Consider the following 18,707-nt stretch of genomic DNA (forward strand, 5'->3'; position numbering starts at 1 on the left):
AGAACCACAAGTCCTTCTAATGTTCCCACAGCAACAGCAAGAATATCCCTCTGGGCAGGAAAATCGGGCAATTTCAACTCGATGGCCTCCCATGAGGGTCTTCTGCCAAGGGCAAACCAAGAATGGGCAACTTCGAAGTCTCTGAACAGACTCAGAAGTGGAGTGGGCAGATTAAAAGACAACTTGGCAAAATGGCCCAACCTAGAACAGTGGTTCTTAATCTGTGGGATGCAGACCACCAGTGGACCATGAGGATGAAAATCTGGTCTGCAAGATTTCCTTGTTATTTTTTTAATTTCAACTCCTTTCGCGTCGCCTGCTACTCCTTCCATGATGCTGACCATGGCATATGTTCTGTATCAGAAACTAGAGCTGTTGTGGTCTCTCCAATGTAATTTTCTGAATCAGCACCTCAAATAACCAAACTGAATTTGAAGTTGACCAACAACTGATTCGTAACCCTTTTGGTAAAATAATGTTGGAGAGTGGTCCTTGGTCCAAGTAGTCCCTGGTCAAAAAAAGGTTAGGAACCACAAACCTAGAAGACTCCTCCACCTTGTGCGATTGTGGAGCAGTACAAACAATTTATTTATTTACAACATTTATATGCTGCCCTTCTCACCCCGAAGGGGACTCAGAGAGGCTTACAAGTAAAAAGTAAATACAATATGGGTTGTTGTAGGTTTTTTTGGGCTATATGGCCATGTTCTAGAGGCATTCTCTCCTGACGTTTTGCCTGCATCTATGGCAAGCATCCTCAGAGGTAGTGAGTTCTGTTGGAACTAGGAAAATGGGTTTATATATCTATGGAATGACCAAGGTGGGACAAAGAACTCTTTTCTGCTGGAGCTAGGTGTGACTGTTTCAACTGACCACCTTGATTAGCATTTGATGGCCTGGCAGTGCCTGGGGCAATCTTTTGTTGAGAGGTATATTATATTTTTATCATAGCACATTAATATTATGTATTATATTGTACTATAACATTATACTGTAATATTAGTAATATTACATTTAATATAAAATATATAATTATATTATTAGTAGCATATTGTATCACATTATATAATCAATATTATTTGTATATACAATATATTATATTATATTATAAGCACAGTGCAGGAGACAAGATGGAACTGCCTTCATGGCCCCTCTCTTCATTCTTCAATTCAGCATCGGTATGCTTGCCCACAATGCCCTACCTCATGTACAGAGCTACAGAAAGCTACAGTTGCTGATGCCCGTTTTTGGTCTACAACTATCTAGCAGCTTGTGATCCCTTTATCAGTTTTAGATAAACTATTTTTTGCAATGCTTTTGACACAAAATAAATAAATAAATAAATAACCATCCTTGGCATTTTAACACAGTGGTTCCCAACCTTTTTTTTTTTGACCAGAGATCATTTGACCAAGGACTATTTTGACCAGGGACCACTCTCCCACATTAGTACCAAAAAGATTACGAATCAGTTTTCAGTTAACGTTAGATTCAGATTAGTTATTTGGGACGCTGATTCAGAAAATTGCATTGGATAGACAGCATCAATTCTAGTTTGTGATACAGAACATATGCCATCCAGTAGTTGCCATCTGCTTGCCCACAGAAAGTCATATTTAATAAGCCTATCTCCATGATCACATCTCCTTCTATGAACCAGCACGAACTCTTAAGATCTTCCGGGGAGGCCCTCCTCTCGGTCCCACTACTGTCTCAAGCGCGGTTGGTAAGGACGAGAGATAGGGCCTTCTCAGTGGTGGCCCCTGCATCTGGAACGCCCTTCCAAGGGAAATAAGACAGGCTCCACCCCTTCCCTCCTTTCATAAGAGCTTGAAGACCTGGTGGTTTCAACAAGCCTTTGAAAATGATCAGTTCTAACTCAGCGCTACACATTGTTGAATATGGACTTATTCTTCCTACCAATTACCCAGATTCTTTCCTCTAATCGGCCCTGGAATGAACAGCCACAGACCCGTACCTAATATTGTTGCCTGCCATAGCATTGCACTTAATTCCTGGGGGCCCTAGAATTATTATTATTATTATCATTATTATTGGCACTATAAGAGGGTTTCATGCGACTAGTCGCTTTCGATGCAACGGTGTAGTAACAGTGAGGCCACAGACCATATTTAGTTCTTGCGGACCACTGGTGGTCCACAGACCACAGATTGGGAACCACTGTTTTAACAGCATTGTAATATGGCAAACACAAATCCATTAAAAAACGGACAGATCGAGGCAACATCTTTGTGTGTGAGAGGAAGAAAATGGGAGAAGCAAAGAAGCCGACAAGAAAAAACCCCAAAGCCACTGGATAGGAAACATGGTTTTTTTATCCCATTTAATACTAGAATCTCTTGGTATTTGAGATGCAGGCCTTTTTATGCAATTACATCCAATGTTAAAATTGGTAATACATAATTTACAAAGATTAACATCAAAACAATGGTCTATTTAGATATGCTCTTGTAAAAAGGAAATATATTAGCAGCATTTCTTCTCAGCAACCACACGGCCTATCCCCATGCAGACTAAAAAGAGTTCGTATCTATATTTTGCAACAAACGTAGTGCTTCTTTTTTCTCCTCCTCTTCCTCCTGGGCTTCCATCAGCGATCGGGTGAAACGCTGCCAGTCATCCTCAGTTAATACAAAATCACCCCTTCCCCGACCCCCTGGTTTGTTTTTTATTTTAAAAAGTCAGTAATTTTCTACACCAGTAAGAAAACAAAACCAAAAAAAATTAAGAAAAACAAAACAACCCAACGCAAATTCTTTTCGCACTTACCTAGAATTTGATTGTCTAAAAAACATCGTTTTTAGTCTTTCAAGAAACGAAAGATAAAATGGCAGAGCTAGTGTCTCACTTCTGGGCAAGCTTTTCATCATCATCATCATCATCATCATCATCATCATCATTTTCTTTTAAAAGGACTTTAATTTTGTTTTTCTCTCTTTCTCTATTTTTGTTTAGTGTTTAACACCATTCTGAGACAATTTCCCCGTTCGGAACTAAATGGAGTGACTTAAAAAGATTTTGCGGACATGCGTTTTTTCCCACCCTGCCCTCCCCATTTTTCCTACAACACGAACGAGTATTTTATACTCAGGGATCTCCTGTACAAGGCTTTTTTTTCTACAGTAAGAAAATATTCCAAACTATTTTCTTATTTGTCTTATTTTTTTTAATAAAATATTTTTTTCCTCAAAGGGCTCCCCCTTTTTATTCCCCCCCCCCCCCATCCCACCCATCCCTTCTCCGTTCCCAACCCTTTCTTAACTTCTTAAATCATCAGGAAAGAAAAGAAAAATCCGAATGGAATGGAGCCTTTTGTTTGTTTGTTCCAAACTAATAAAAGAGTAATATAGTCAACGACAATGTACAGTCGGGACAAAGCTTGGTCCATCGGGGAAGGGACACAGAGAGAGCGCTACCATATTGTTTTACAACCACGCAGCAAAAAAGAAGAAAAAAAAAGGGTTCTTGATATATATATATACAACTTGGCACATTGAGAAACAGGATTCGTTTTTTTTTTATAAGGACACCTAAAACAGGACCATAATATGCGTAGGGACGCCAAAAAGAGACAGAGCAAAGCCACGTTAAAGGGCCAGTGTATGCCGAACTGCCGGCTCCCTATGGCCAATAAACCACGGCATGTTCTCCTTCTGGTACGGCACTAAATGTCAGCAATGGTTGGAAACCGTTTTTGTGTTAAGCAAGGAAACCGTTCCTTTCCAATGAGTTAACACCTTTTTTTTGTTTTGTTTTAATCCCTCCCCAGTTTAAGGGCAAAGAGAGGCGGGAGCGTAAAATACACTGTCTCTTTAAGAGACGGATGCTTTTAAGCTGTACATATTTTTTTTCTTTTCCTAAAAAACAAAATCAAAACACAAGGAGTAGTGTTATCCATGAATAATAATAAGTCTACAGTTTCACGACAAATACTTGCTCAGAAATACTGCTCGACGGTTCATGTAGTGGAAGGGCTTTGCTGTTTGGACAGGGCTGGGATATATTTTTTTGTCTTTTTTTAGTAAAAAAAATATATGTTCACAATACACGGGACACACAAGAACAACAGCTTACTACAAAATTAAACAAGGGGGGGGGGGAAACAACGGGATGGCGTTAGGATTCGACTTGCTTTATAAAATTTCCTCTGCAGCAAAAAAACCCCAAATGAAAGTGTTTTTAAAAAACTTGCCCTCCCTGCCCACCCCTAAGTTGCAGAACGTGGGAAAACAAGTGCTTCGGAGTCGGAGGGCTTTGGCCGCGGCTTCCACGCCGACGGGGGCTCGAAAATGTCCCACGTGCCTTCCGCGCTCAATGCGTCGCTCTGACTCCGCTGTGTCCTGAGCAAACCAAAGGCCTTCCGTGCCCCTCGAGCCCCTCTCTTGGGGTTTGGGACGTTTCCCCGGCGCCTCCGACCCCATTCGGCCACCTCCAGCTTGAGCTGTTTAACGGTGACAGGTCTCCTATGGAAGGAAAATCAGTTCTGAACCAGCTTACCTCCCCATATGCCTCTGTCCATCTCCCTCCTCCTGCCCCCTTTTCTCCTTCCTCCGACCTGGAGCAAGAGCATGTATGTTTGGGTGTGTGTCGGGAGGGGGGGGGGGGAATAAATAAAAAATTAAAACCAGACTGTCTTGGACAAACAACCACAAGGTTTTTCTGAGTACCTTAACGCCGACCACAAGGCACGCCCCACACCACACAAGTCGTAAGAGTACTGCTGAGTGGGGCCGCTTGCCTACCCAAACGCATCGTCTAAGTGCTACCGAACCGTTTTTTGTCCGTTTCCTTCTTCTACCTCCTTGGCCGCCGCCCACCCCACCCCACCCTAAACGCACTGCGGGGCACAGGAAAGCGGGCCAAAGCCTTGCCCATCCATCCAACAGTCTCATGTGCGGAACGCCAGGCGCAGCCTCTGTCTCAGCGGGAGGAGCGTCACGTGTCACTTCCTGAAGCTGCTCTCTGGGAGAGCCAGAGTGCGCCGCCGCAGCTTCCGCCCCGAACCTTCCTCTAACAGGTAGGTGACGTCAATGGCTGTGTGCGAGAGAGAAACGCAGACAGATACACTTCAGTAAAGCACCTCAGAGAGCAAACTAAGTATGATGGAAGGGAAGGTATGATAGAAGGGAAGGGAAGGAAGGGAGGGAGGGAGGGAGGGAGGAAGGAAGGAAAAAAAGAAAGGAAGAAAGAGAAAGATGGGATGAAAGCAGAGGTCAGCAGCCCTCTGACAACTGGGCAAAGCCAGGTATATGCCCTAGGTGTTATATTAAAAAGGAAACGTGTGGACTTTGTGGGAAGGGAGGGAGAGAAAAAAACTGTTGTTCTCTTACCATTTTTCCCTGGGATTTTCTCTAGGAGGGTAAGGAGGATTTGGTTGAGCCTCTCGCGCTGCATGTGCCGGCGTTCCTCTGGAGTGCAAGGCCGCCTGGGGATGGGGCTGCTCTCTTCCTCCTTCTTCTCCATCTCATCGCTTTCTTGGGAAGGGGCCTCCTTCTCTGGCTCTTCCAGGCGGGGCACCTGCTCGCTGGAGGCCGGCTCCTGGCTCACAATCATGTCTTCCATGAGAGGAAGGGGGTCTTCCTCCTGGCACAGATCTTTGCTCTGTGACTTGGCACGGTCAGACTTCCAGGCTGACCTGGGAAAGATAACAGGAGCCATTCAATGGCATGAGGAGTCTCAGACAGAAGGAAACACTGCATGGCCGGCTGTGCAAGCCACATTGCTACAGAAGGACTGCCTCATGCAAAGACTCGGAAGAATGTTCTCAGTATCAGCATGGCCAGCCTAACCAAGGCCCCATCTACACTTGCCATACAATGAAGTTTGAAACTTCACTGTGGTCTCTTGAGTAAAAGTGTTCATGCAGAGTGCCCCCTTATCTATCGCTAGTATACTTAGTTTAGGAAATCTCCAATACCAAGTCCCAGAAGCACTTTATTAGAATTTAAGACTGCCGCACTCTGCACACTGCACTTGCCCTATAATATCACCTGTCACATCAGCACTTTTTAATCCTGTACCCTTTACTCTGGCTTGGCCCAGTTTTATCTTGTTGATGTATTGTTTATTGCTTGTGGTTTTGTTGTTTTTAATACTGCTTTAATTGTTTTTAATTTGCTTTGAGTGTATTGTTGTGTTGTGTATTGAGGCCTTGGCCTTTGTAAGCCACATCGAGTCCTTCGGGAGATGCTAGCGGGGTACAAATAAAGTTTAATAATAATAATAATAATAATAATAATAGTCATGTGCATTCGGCTCAGCCATCTCCTTGAAGATGGCCTGGAAATTACAACTCGTCCAAGGTGCAGCAGCCAGATTAATAACTGGGGCAAATGATAGGAAAAGGTCAACTCCCCTGTTTAAGGAGCTTCATTGGCTGCCGTTTGTCTTCCGGTCCTAATTCAAGGTGCAGGTCATCACCTACAAAGCTCTAAATCAGGGGTCCTCAAACTACGGCCCGCGGGCCACTTCCAGCTCGCCAAGGGCACTTATCCGGCCCGTGGAGGAGGAGCGCCCCCCCCATAGTGCCCCTCCCTTGGCTGGCTCACGCTATCCGTCAGGCCCAGTGGGCATCGTGAGCCAGCCAAGGGCAGCTGCTCCGTGTGGCCTACTCGCGCGTAAAGCATCTTGGCGTTTAGAAGGTTGGTGAAGACCTGGCTTTGGAATCTGGCATTTGATGAGTGAGGCAATGGGCTTTTGACCACATGGACGGATGGGGATGAATAGCGATTTTTATGTTAACGACTGTACTTTATATAATTATATGATAGTAGTTTAATGTGTTTATATTAGTGTATTATTGATGTGGTGTTTTTAAAATTATTGCGTATGAACCCCGTGTTGTAAACCGGCCTGAGTCCCTTGTTCGAGGTGAGAAGACCGGTATATAAAAGTTCTAAATAAATAAATAAATAAATATTATCATCTCCCCAGGTATTGCCTGACCAATCAGCTTCATGCATCTTATTTTGCAGCTGATACACACACACACACTGATTCCTCGCATGTTCAAACACCACTCCTTGTGTTAACAGAAAAATAAGCCTTTACATTTATACAATACAATCAAAAATACACAAATCATTCAATACTGCTAAATGTTTTTGAACACTCAACAGTTTGGTTATCACATCTGCCAGGTTCAAGTTAGTACTGCAGAAAATCAAATCAATCTCACCATTCTTTATTACATCCCTAGCACAATTCTACTTTATGTCCACATGCTTGCTCCTTTGTTTTAACCTGGCTTGGGTAGCCATGTGTATGCATGTCTGGTTGCCCTCGTAAATTGTTGTGGTGTCCTCAACCGGACTCTGCAAGTCCTTCAGTAACTGCTTTATTATACAGATCTCTGTGTATGCTATGCTCCGAGCCCCGATCTCTGCCTCACTTGAGCTCAGTGCAACATGAGTTGGTCTTCTTCCCCCTCCAATCTCTTGAGGTCAACCTCATCTTTCTCAACCTCTTACACAGATCTGCACCCTCTGCCTTAGCAACGCCTTAGTTATCTTATCTATATTCTTTTCTCCTTTCTGCACATTTTCCCAGTCTCAAAACAAGTATGTTTCAGGAGCTATATGAGGCAGGTAAGCTTTATAAATATATAAATATGATATATAAACAAGATGCAGAGCTAACCTTAAGAAATAGGGCCACAAAGTGGAGTCCATGACATGTGAGTGTGGAGAAGAGCAAACTACAGACCACCTACTACAATGCAATCTGAGCCCTGCCACATGTACAATGGAGGACCTTCTCACAGCGATACCAGAGGCACTCCAAGTGGCGGGCTACTGGTCAAAGGATATTCAACATAATGCCAAGTTTTTTTTTTTAAAAAAACCACCATGTGTTTTTGAATGCATTTTAACTGCACCCTCAACTTGTTTCTGACACGATAAATTTATTTATTTACTAGCTGTCCCCTGCCACGCGTTGCTACATGTGTTTTGTGTGTGTATATGTGTGTGTGTGTATGTGTATTTGTGTTTATATGTGTACATGCATATTGTGTATGTGTGCAAGTGTATACGTATATGTGTGTATATGTATATTTGTGTGTGCATGTATATATGTATATAGAATCATAGAATCATAGAGTTGGAAGAGACTTCGTGGGCCATCCAGTCCAACCTCCTGCCAAGAAGCAGGAAAATTGAATTCAAAGCACCCCCGACAGATGGCCAACCAGCCTCTGTTCCAAAGCCTCCAAAGGAGGAGCCTCCACCACACTCCGGGGCAGAGAGTTCCACTGTTGAATGGCTCTCACAGTTAGGAAGTTCTTCCTAATGTTCAGATGGAATCTCCTTTCTTGTAGTTTGAAGCCATTGTTCCATGTCCTAGTCTCCAGGGTAGCAGGAAGGAAGCTTGCTCCCACCTCCCTGTGACTTTCATTTGTGTTTATGTATATGTATGTGTGTATTTGTGTGTGTTTTTGCATATATATATATATACACACACACACATACATGTGTATGAATGTATGCATGTTTATATGTATATGAGCATATGTGTATCTGTATATACTATGTATTTTGGGTTTTTTTAAAGCCTATTCCGCTGGGGTTTTGTCTGTGTGTGTGTGTTTAGGGGTGATGGACACTCGTTGGACTGTTAGGTATATTGTCTCCAAATTTCGTGTCAATTGTGGTTTTGTGGTTATGTTAATCCCCCAAATGAACATTACATTTTTATTTATATAGATTTATTTATTTATTTATTTGCTATATTTATATACTGCTCCTCTCAGCCCGAAGGAGACTCGGAGCGGTTTACAAATGGCAACTAATAAATAACATGATTGTTTAGTTTAGTCTAAAAATGTAATTCCCCTCTCTGCCAAAACATTTTCCCCAAATGAATGCAGAGCGATGAAGGGACTCACCTGCCTCCATTCCTTTTGTAATTGTCTGGAATATAATGAGGCTGGAAGAGATAAAGAAAAGCAGAGTGAAAGTTCATATTCTGACACTTAATGCCAACACAGAATGTGGAGAATTGATTACTGAACTGGCTTACAGAGAAGTCTCTCTTCGGTGTCAGCCTTTTGGGGAAGTGGTCAAAGGCATAGGTCTTGGTGCAGACTGGATAGCGGTTTCGGTGGATCTTGTAAAAGAGGTGGGCTGATTTATCGAGGCGGTAATCGCAGATGTACACATCCGGTTCCTTCGTACCCTTTGGCCTTCCTGTGGGCAAAACACCCAGAGGGACGGTCAGATGAATGATTTCAAAAAGTCTTGTCTCTATAATTGAGAATCTGCAGCTCAGCAAAAAGGCTATGAGTCGATTCTGTATTCTGTTCCCCACTAAAGCACTTTCAAAACAAATCTCAAATTAAAGCTTCACAAACTTAGTAGTCCTTTGGAAATAGCAAGACTGCTGCTTTCGTTGTAATAGACTAATATGCTTATTCCCGATACCAGGGGTCCTCAAACTAAGGCCCGGGGGCCGAATGTGACCCTCCAAAGTCATTTACCCAGCCCTCGCTTAGGGTCAACCTAAGTCTGTAATGACTTGAAAGAACACAACAACAACAACAACAACAATCTTATCTCATCAGCCAAAAGAAGGCCAACACTTCCCATTGAAGTACTAATAAATTTGTTTTAATAGAGTAATATGCTTATTCCCTATACTATTATCAGTGTATTGAAGCCACAGTGGTTGCGCCACCTCTGAGCACAAGTAATTCCATTGTGTATGTGCTCTGTAAGTAGTGGACTGACTCAAATGGACTTGGAACAGAGTAGAATACTCCCTTCAGAATAACTACCTTCATGGAAGCAGCTATGCTAGGTTTACTGAAAACTTTATTTATTCAGTCATGATATTGCTTTAAATTGTTTGTATAATGTCGTCTGATTTTATGTTTATTAATATTGCATATTGCTTGCTTTTCAATGCTTATTTTAACCTGTTTTGTTGGGCATGTCCCTTTGTAAGCCACCCCGAGTCCCTTTGGGGGGATGGAGGCGGGGTATAAAAATACAGTTGTTGTTGTTATTATTATTTTACTGACACAAAACCACACTATGTCACAGCCAATGAGATCTCTATTTCATATCACAAAATCACAAGTCGAACACTTCCCAAGCGTCTAGGACTGTGTGATGTATTTTCGAAAGATGCGTGCAGATCCAAGTCAGGTGGCCTTTTGCAGTTGACAGATCGTGATTTTGTCGATGTTTATTGTTTCCAAATGCCGGCTGAGATCTTTCGGCATGGCACCCAGTGTGGCAATGACCACTGGGATCACCTGTTTAAGCCAGAGCCATTGTTGTTGTTATTATTGTTGTTATTGTTATTATTATTATTATTAGGAATGTGAGACACCATCCCCTGTCATGCTGGACTGAATTTTGTGGTGGACAATTCCATACATTAATTATATATTTGTAAAAGAAGAACGTTGCTTGTTCTGTTTAGAATTTATCATCAATCTATTTCTATGCACAATCACCAAGTCTTGTGGGAGGGAAAACCATTCATTCATCCCCTTGGGGAGATAGAGTAGAATATAAATAAAGTCTTATTACTATACTAGCTGTCCCCTGCCACGCATTGCTGTGGCCCACATGGGGGTTCTGTGTGGGAGGTTTGGCCCAATTCTATCATTGGTGGGGTTCAGAATGCTTTGTGATTGTAGGTGAACTATAAATCCCAGTAACTACAACTCCCAAATGTCAAGATTCTATTTTCCCCAAACTCCACCAATGTTCACATTTGGACATATTGAGTATTCGTAGAGTTTGGTCCAGATCCATCATTGTTTGAGTCCACAGAGATCTCTGGATGTAGGTGAACTATAACTCCAAAACCAAAGGACACTGCCCATCAAACCCAGTATTTTCTCTTGGTCATGGGAGAACTGTGTGCCAAGTTTGGTTCAATTCCATCGTTGGTGGGATTCAGAATGATCTTTGATTGTAGGTGAACTATAAATCCCTGCAACTACAACTCCCAAATGACAAAAATCAAATTTTTGAGTGAAGGACATACATTGGGTTGTTAGGTGTCTTGTGTCCAAATTTGGTGTCATTTCCCCCAGTGGTTTTTGAGTTCTGTTAATCCCACAAACGGACATTACATTTTTATTTATATAGATTATCCATTGGCATAACCTTCTGCCATGATGAAAGCCTCAAAGTTTGTAGAGTTTTCTCACAGCAAAGGCATTCCAATGCTTCCCAAATTATTTAGGCTGCAGCCTCTTGAAGTTCTATGGTTTGGAGCAAGGAGGAGGATACAATCTTGAGAACTAAGAGCTGGTTTGGCACCCAGCGACATGGCCTTGCCTTTGCAATAGGTGTAAAGGTCCAGCACGCAGCAGGTCCCCACCACGGCCTCCAAGGGGATGATCTCGTAGAGAGGCACTCGGAACAGTTCGTTGTGGTAGAACTTTCTGGAAGGGGAGTGGTGTGTTTCGTGGGGACGGAAATAGTGGTGTCCAAAGGCAAATCGTTCTCCCCTGAGGGAAAGGAAGAAGAGAGTTTAGATTTCATCCTGCATTGGAGATTTACGTATAGCACGAGTGTACACATTTACAAATGTTGTTGGAGTGAAACTCTTGCAAATGGCAGTTTTGTGTAAGCCAGAAGAGAGGATTGAGACTTACTTTTCATTCTTCCAGAGCTTTTCAATGCGGAAAATATCAAGCCGCTCTCGATTGATGTGGGACAGCAGGCGGTACGACTGTCGAACGGGATGCCCATCCGGAGTCCTTCGGCTGTCTCGCATCAGGTACACGCAGTCACCTGTCAAGAGGAAAAGGTATCAGAACTGCCTCTTTGCACCTTGGATTGGGACCTGTTCATCACATTTTCACAGCCTTTATCTACTGTGGAATTCATGAATCAGCTGAGTTCTGCCCAAAGTAGAAGAGTGGTGATGCTGTTATTTAAGGGAAACCAAAAGAGTTGGAATTTTGTAGTTCTTTTAAAAATAGTTGTTTAATTGGAGTAAAAGACTTCTCTGGAATTTGTCCAATCCCATTCCTTTAAAGCAGTGGTTCCCAACTCGGGCCCTGGCCCACTGGTGGGCTGCGAGAACTAAAATAAGGAAGAGATGGAAGGAAGGAAGGAGACACCAGTGGGTTGCCCTCACTTGTGCTTTCTTGGGCGGCAGAGAAGACTCACCTGGTGGCACGCACGAGGGGGCAAGAGAGAGGAGAGGGAGAAAAGGAAGGAAGGAGGGCTGTAGCGCTCGCCAGCACTTTCTCGACCTTGGGAGGCTTCCCAGGCCAGGGCGGAGAAGACTCACCCAGTGGCAGGAGCGAGGAAGTGAGACAGAGAAGGAGATTCCCCCAAAATAATAATAATAATAATCATCATCATCGTCGTCGTCGTCGTCGTCGTCATCATCATCATCATCATCAGTCGATGACAAAAAATCAGCGGATGACCCAAAATGTAGACTGTGCAAGGAAGATGATGAAATCATGGACCATATCCTCAGTTGTTGCAAGAAAATTGCAGACGGACTACAAACAGAGGCACAACTCTGTGGCCCAAATGATTCATTGGAACTTATGTCACAAGTACCACCTGCCAGCAGTAAAGAACTGGTGGGATTATAAACCCTCAAAGGTCGTAGAAAATGAACATGCAAAAATACTGTGGGACTTTTGAATCCAGACTGACAAAGTTTTGGAACACAATACACCAGACATCACGATTGTGGAAAAGAAAAAAGTCTGGATTATGGATGTTGCCATTCCAGGTGACAGTCGCATTGAGGAAAAACATCAGGAAAAACTCAGCCGCTATCAAGACCTCAAAATTGAACTGTAAAGGCTCTGGCATCAACCAGTATAGGTGGTCCCAGTGGCCGTGCCAAAAGATCTCAGCCGGCATTTGGAAACAATAAACATTGACAAAATCACGATCTGTCAACTGCAAAAGGCCATCTTACTTGGATCTGCACGCATCATTCGAAAATACATCAGACAGTCCAAGACGCTTGGGAAGTGTTCGACTTGTGATTTTGTGATACGAAATCCAGCATAGAGATGATGATGATTATTATTATCTCCCACTGCCACACATCAGTTGTAATGGGAAAGCAGCCCTTTGTAAGACCCTGTTTGCTCTCTCAAAGTAGTAGTAGTAGTAGTAGTAGTAGTAAAATATTATTAAAGCCATTTATATTATTATTAAAGGTATTATTTCAGCATCAGCCCCCTTCTTTTTTTTTTTATTTACATGAATGTTAACTACGGATAATAACACATCCCAACCAAAAATGTTTTTGTTTTTTGTTTTTTCATGTTTAGGCCTGTTCCTGGGGTTATTTGGGATGCTGATTCAGAAAATTGTATTGGATAGAGCACAGACCATGGTTTTCTGTGGGCGAGCAGATAGTAACTACAGGATGGCATATGTTCTGTATCAGAAACTAGAGCTGATGTGGTCTATCCAATGCAATTTCCTGAATCAGCTCCCTAAATAACCAAATCAAATCTGAAGTTGACCAAAAACCAATTTGTAATCCTTTTGGTTCCTGGTCAAAAAAAAAAAGATTGGGAATCACTGCTTTAAAGTCAACTGACTTATCTATCTATCTATCTATCTATCTATCTATCCATCTATCTATCTATCTATCTATCTATTTATGGCATTTCTTGCCCGCCTTTCTCAGCCCTAAGGCAACTCTGGAAGAGTCAGTGCCAGTCACAGAAAGGATAGCAGTTATTAGGAGAATTAATATTTGAGGATTTGCTATTAAGATATCATGATATGCACCTGTATTTTGAACCCTTCACCAAGCATTTACTTTGTCAAACTGGACAGATAGGTACAAGATTCCCAAAGGTTGACTCCCAGAGAAGACAGACACTCACCTTGGCGTAGCAAGAGATCGTCCCGTAACAGACAGATGAAGTAAACACAGCCAGACTGGGCATAATGAGGACGAGGAATCATAGGCACCTCCTAACGAAAGACAAGAAAAAAGAGCAAAAGAAGTGCAATGTAGCTCAACTTTCTGGGACTCACTTTTATCACTCACAAAATTAAAGATCTTCACATTAGCTTTTCAAATGAGTTCCAAAGTGATTCACAAAAGATCACAGAGATATGTTTGTTAAAAGGGAATTAAACTGTAAGGCAACTAAAAGAGTTGGGAGTACGGAGTGGGAATGACTAAAAACAGCCCTGTAGTTTCATAGTCTTTCTAAAATTAGTGTTTCTTTAACATTTTCCCACTCATGACCCTTATCCACCTGAGAAATTTTTATGTGACCTTAGGGATATAAAATAGGCACAAAAACAAAACCTTTACTGATAATAAATCAGCATTTGTGAGACTTGCTAAATAGGCTGATTTTCCTTTTTTATGAAGGGCAGCTGAAACATCTTCTGCAGAGTCTACTGTCACCTTACATGTTGTTGATAACAGATTTGTGTAAATGGGTGCTGCTCAGAAACCAAATTTCTCGTGTCCCCAGGTGTCCGGACTCACAGTTTAGAGAGCTCTGATTTAGATAAGGGGGCATTAGACTCTACTGGCATAGCGCTGGGTGACCTGCGTTAGATTAAAATCCATTTCTGATTTCTAAAAGTATGCCAGACTAAATTAGTTTGCAGAATGAAATGAGGAACCTAAAAATGGATTGCATGAGGAAAAGACCTGGGAACTTGGTTCTGGTAGTAATAATAATTCCCTGGATTGAGCATATCCTCTGAGGCATCATTTAATTATTATATTATTATACTAGCTGTCCCCTGCCATGCGTTGCTGTGGCACAGTCTGTGTATATGTATTTTGTGTGTGTATATGTGCGTGTATATATGTGTACCTGCATATATGAGTGGTTTTGTGCATGTGTTGAAATGTATTTTTTATTTTTTGGCTTTTTAAGTTTCTTCTGCAGTGTTTTCCAGTGTTTTTATGAGTGATGGTCACTCGTTGGCCTGAGAGGTGTATTGTGTCCAAATTTGGTGTCAATTCGCCCAGTAGTTTTTATGTTAATCCCTCACCGTCTCCCAAAGCAGTTGCTCTACTCCGAACTCAAGAATGGAAAACGGAATGTTCGTGGACAGGAAGAGATGTAAAGATGGGCTCAAAGCCAACCTTAACTGGGAAGCCCTCGCCCTTGAATGCTCCGGCTGGAGGTCAGCTGTGACCAGCAGTGCTGCAGAATTTGAAGAGGCATGAATGGAGGGCAAAAGGGAGAAGCGTGCCAAGAGGAAAGCGCATCAAGCCAACCCCGACCGAGACTGCCTCCCACCTGGAAACCAATGCCCTCACTGCGGAAGATGCAGAGCAAGAATAGGGCTCCACAGCCACATACACACCCACAAGAATACTGGAAGACAATCATCCTCGGAAAACGAGGGATCGCCTAAGTAAGTAATGTTAATCCCACAAACGAATATTACATCTTTATTTATATAGATACTAGCCATCCCCTGCCACGCGTTGCTGTGGCCCAGTCTGGTGATCTAGAAAATAAAGTAATGAGAAAATGTCTGTTTCTAATATATGTAATTTCTCTATGCTTGTGGGTAAACAGTTCGTGGGGTTCAGAATGCTCTCTGTAGGTGAACTGTAAATCACAGTAACTACAACTCCTAAATGTCAAGGTTTATTTCCCCTAAACTCTATCTGTGTTCACATTTGGGCATATTGAGTATTCCTGCCAAGTTTGGTCCAGATCCATCATTGTTTGAATCCACACCGCTCTCTGGGTATAGGTGAACTACAACTCCCAAAGTCAAGGTCAATGCCCACCAAACCCTTATAATGTTTTCTGTTGGTCATGGGAGTTCTGTGTGTCAAGTTTGGTTCAATTCCATCATTGGTTGAGTTCAGAATGCTCTTTGATTGTAGGTGAACTATAAATCCCAGCAACTACAACTCCCAAATGACAAAATCAATTTTTTTGAGTGATGGTCACTCCTTGGGTTTGTAGGTGTCTTGTGGCCAAATTTGGTGTCAATTCACCCAGTTGTTTTTGAGTTATGTTAATCCCACAAGCGAACATTACATTTTTATTTATATAGATATATTTATAGGAGCCCATGGTGACACAACGGGTTAAAGTAACCCTTGTGCCGGTAGGACTGCTGACTGAAGGTCGGCAGTTCAAATACGGGGAGCGGGGTGAGCTCCTATCTGTCAGCTCCAACTTCTCATGCGGAGACATGAGCGAAGCCTCTCACAGGATGGTAAAACATCCAGGCTTCACCTGGACAACATTTTTGCAGACAGGCAATTCGCTCAAACCAGAAGCAACTTGCAGTTTCTCAAGTCATTCCCTACACCAAAAAATTATATATTTTCTCCTCCGAAGGGAATTCAATTCTTTGTCTGATTGCCCACCTGACCCATTGTCTGGCACCTAAAACTAGCTGAAAGGTCATAAGCGTCTAACAAAATAAAACCAAGAAGAAAACAAACAAAATGCCATTTGTTTGCTTCTAGTGGCAGATAAAAGTTGCTTGACATTACTTTATACAGGTAAAGCGATTGTGGAGTCGGCTTAAGTAAGCAGCAGATGGAGACTTACTCTATCCACTGCGCGAAGGTCGCACTGTTCACACAGGTAGTGTTCAACGTCTGAGTTCACCCCCATGCAGTCACAGTGCTGCCAAACCTGCAGGACAAAATGAATGGATCAGCGAAAAAAACTGAATTGGATTTCCGCCTTTCCTGACCTCTCGTCCCAATCCGCTTCCAATCTGTTGCAGATTTTCAGTGCAATGGAGAAAACCACTCTGGCTTGGCTCAGAAAATGTTTTGGACCTAACTCCACTGGGTTGTGCTGACTAACAAGTCAGTATTACTTGCTGGAAGGGGCCCAGAGCCTCAAAATACCCCCCCCCCCTCAAAATGAGAAAAAGTTACTTCTAATCAAAACAGGTAACAGAACCCTAAACAGACCAGCAGAATTATAAGCTGTTAAGGGTATATACCATATATATTAGAGTATATGTTTAGTTTTTCAACCCTTTTTTGTCCTGAAAAGCCCCCCTTGGCTTATACGCGAGGCAAAGTTATTTATTATTTTAATCAGTTATTATTATTTTATTACATTTATAATTTTACTTTAGTATTATTATTATTATTACATTTACATTATTTTACTCAATTATTATTTTTATTACATTTACTAGCCATCCCCTGCCACACGTTGCTGTGGCCCACATGGGGGGTTCTGTGTGGGAGGTTTGGCCCAATTCTATCGTTGGTGGGGTTCAGAATACTATGTGATTGCAGGCGAACTATAAATCCCAACAACTACAACTCCCAAATGTCAAGATTCTATTTTCCCCAAACTCCACCCGTGTTCACATTTGGGCATATTGAGTATTCGTGTAGAGTTTGGTCCAGATCCATCATTGTTTGAGTCCACAGTGATCTCTGGATGGAGGTGAACTACAACTCCAAAACCAAAGGACACTGCCCACCAAACCCTTCCAGTATTTTCTGTTCATGGGAGAACTGTGTGCCAAGTTTGGTTCAATTCCATCGTTGGTGGGGTTCAGAGTGCTCTGATTGTAGGTGAACTATAAATCCCAGCAACTACAACTCCCAAATGACAAAATCAATTTTTGAATGGACATATATTGGATTGTTAGGTGTCTTGTGTTGAAATTTGGTGTCAATTCGTCCAGTGGTTTTTGAGTTCTGTTAATCCCACAAATGAACATTACATTTTTATTTATATAGATTATTCCACTCTATTATTGTTATTATTTTACTATATTTATTATTATTGCATGCCCTCACCATGCACTTGTCACACTGGATCATGAGCCCTTCGTCTTTGAACAGGCCGCAGATGCAGCGGATCACGTCCTCATCTTTCTCGTGGCCGTTCTCCTTCTCGCACATAGACGTCTCACTGCTGTCCGCCTCGCTTGCCGTCTCTCCCACAATCTCATCAATTTGGGCAGCCGCCTCGTGACGCGCGTTGTAGTATGCTTTCCGCAACCGACAGACGTCCCGCCCAATGGGAGATTTCCTGCCGTAGTATTTCTGAGCACAAAAACAGAAGAAACTCATTTTTATCATGAAGGGGCAACCTATCGGGAAAATTACCATATATATTCGAGTATAAGCCGACCCGAATGTAAGCCGAGGCACCAAATTTTACCACAAAAAACTGGGAAAACATATAGACTCAAGTATAAGCCGAGAGTGGGAAATGCAGCAGCTACTGGTCAATTTCAAAATAAAAATAGATACCAATAAAATTACAATAACTGAGGCATCAGTAGCTTAACTGTTTTCGAATATTTACATAAAACTGTAATTTAAGGTAAGACTGCCCAACTCTGATTAAACCATTATTCTAACCTTCTTCAATGTAAATGTGCTTCCGTGTCCTTCCAATAATAATAAGGAGTCTATAATAATAATAATAGAGTAAAATAATGGAAATATAATAATAACAGTAATAATAAAGTTAGATTATAAATGTAATAATAGAGTAAAACAGTACATGTAATAATAATAATAATAGAGTAAAATAATGGAGATGTAATAATAACAGTAATAATGAAGTTAAATTATAAATATAATAATAGAGTAAAATAATACATGTAATAATAATAATAGAGTAAAATAATGGAGATGTAATAATAACATCCAATAATAAAGTTAAATTTAAAATATAATAATAATAGCGTAAAACAATACATGTAATAATAATAATAATAATAATAGAGTAAAATAATGGAGAT

At 41.8% G+C, this 18,707-nt stretch overlaps 1 protein-coding gene across 2 annotated transcripts in view; it reads right to left on the reverse strand.

The window, feature by feature from the left end:
- Positions 1-3,243: 3,243 nt before the first annotated feature.
- The window catches only part of ASH1L (ASH1 like histone lysine methyltransferase), a 95,276-nt gene continuing 79,812 nt past the window's right edge, over positions 3,244-18,707 (reverse strand). For both annotated transcript variants that reach the window (XM_060758153.2, XM_060758152.2), the window contains 9 exons: positions 17,752-18,000; positions 16,529-16,615; positions 13,859-13,949; positions 11,636-11,774; positions 11,316-11,488; positions 9,040-9,206; positions 8,906-8,946; positions 5,352-5,656; positions 3,244-5,055 (listed from right to left, as the gene is read on the reverse strand). In XM_060758153.2, coding sequence (XP_060614136.2) covers positions 4,964-5,055; positions 5,352-5,656; positions 8,906-8,946; positions 9,040-9,206; positions 11,316-11,488; positions 11,636-11,774; positions 13,859-13,949; positions 16,529-16,615; positions 17,752-18,000 — 1,344 coding nt within the window. In that variant the 3' untranslated portion in view covers positions 3,244-4,963. The remainder of the gene's footprint in view (positions 5,056-5,351; positions 5,657-8,905; positions 8,947-9,039; positions 9,207-11,315; positions 11,489-11,635; positions 11,775-13,858; positions 13,950-16,528; positions 16,616-17,751; positions 18,001-18,707) is intronic.

This window comes from Anolis sagrei, chromosome 12 (genome assembly GCF_037176765.1).
Source record: "Anolis sagrei isolate rAnoSag1 chromosome 12, rAnoSag1.mat, whole genome shotgun sequence".
NCBI classification, from domain to species: domain Eukaryota; kingdom Metazoa; phylum Chordata; class Lepidosauria; order Squamata; family Dactyloidae; genus Anolis; species Anolis sagrei.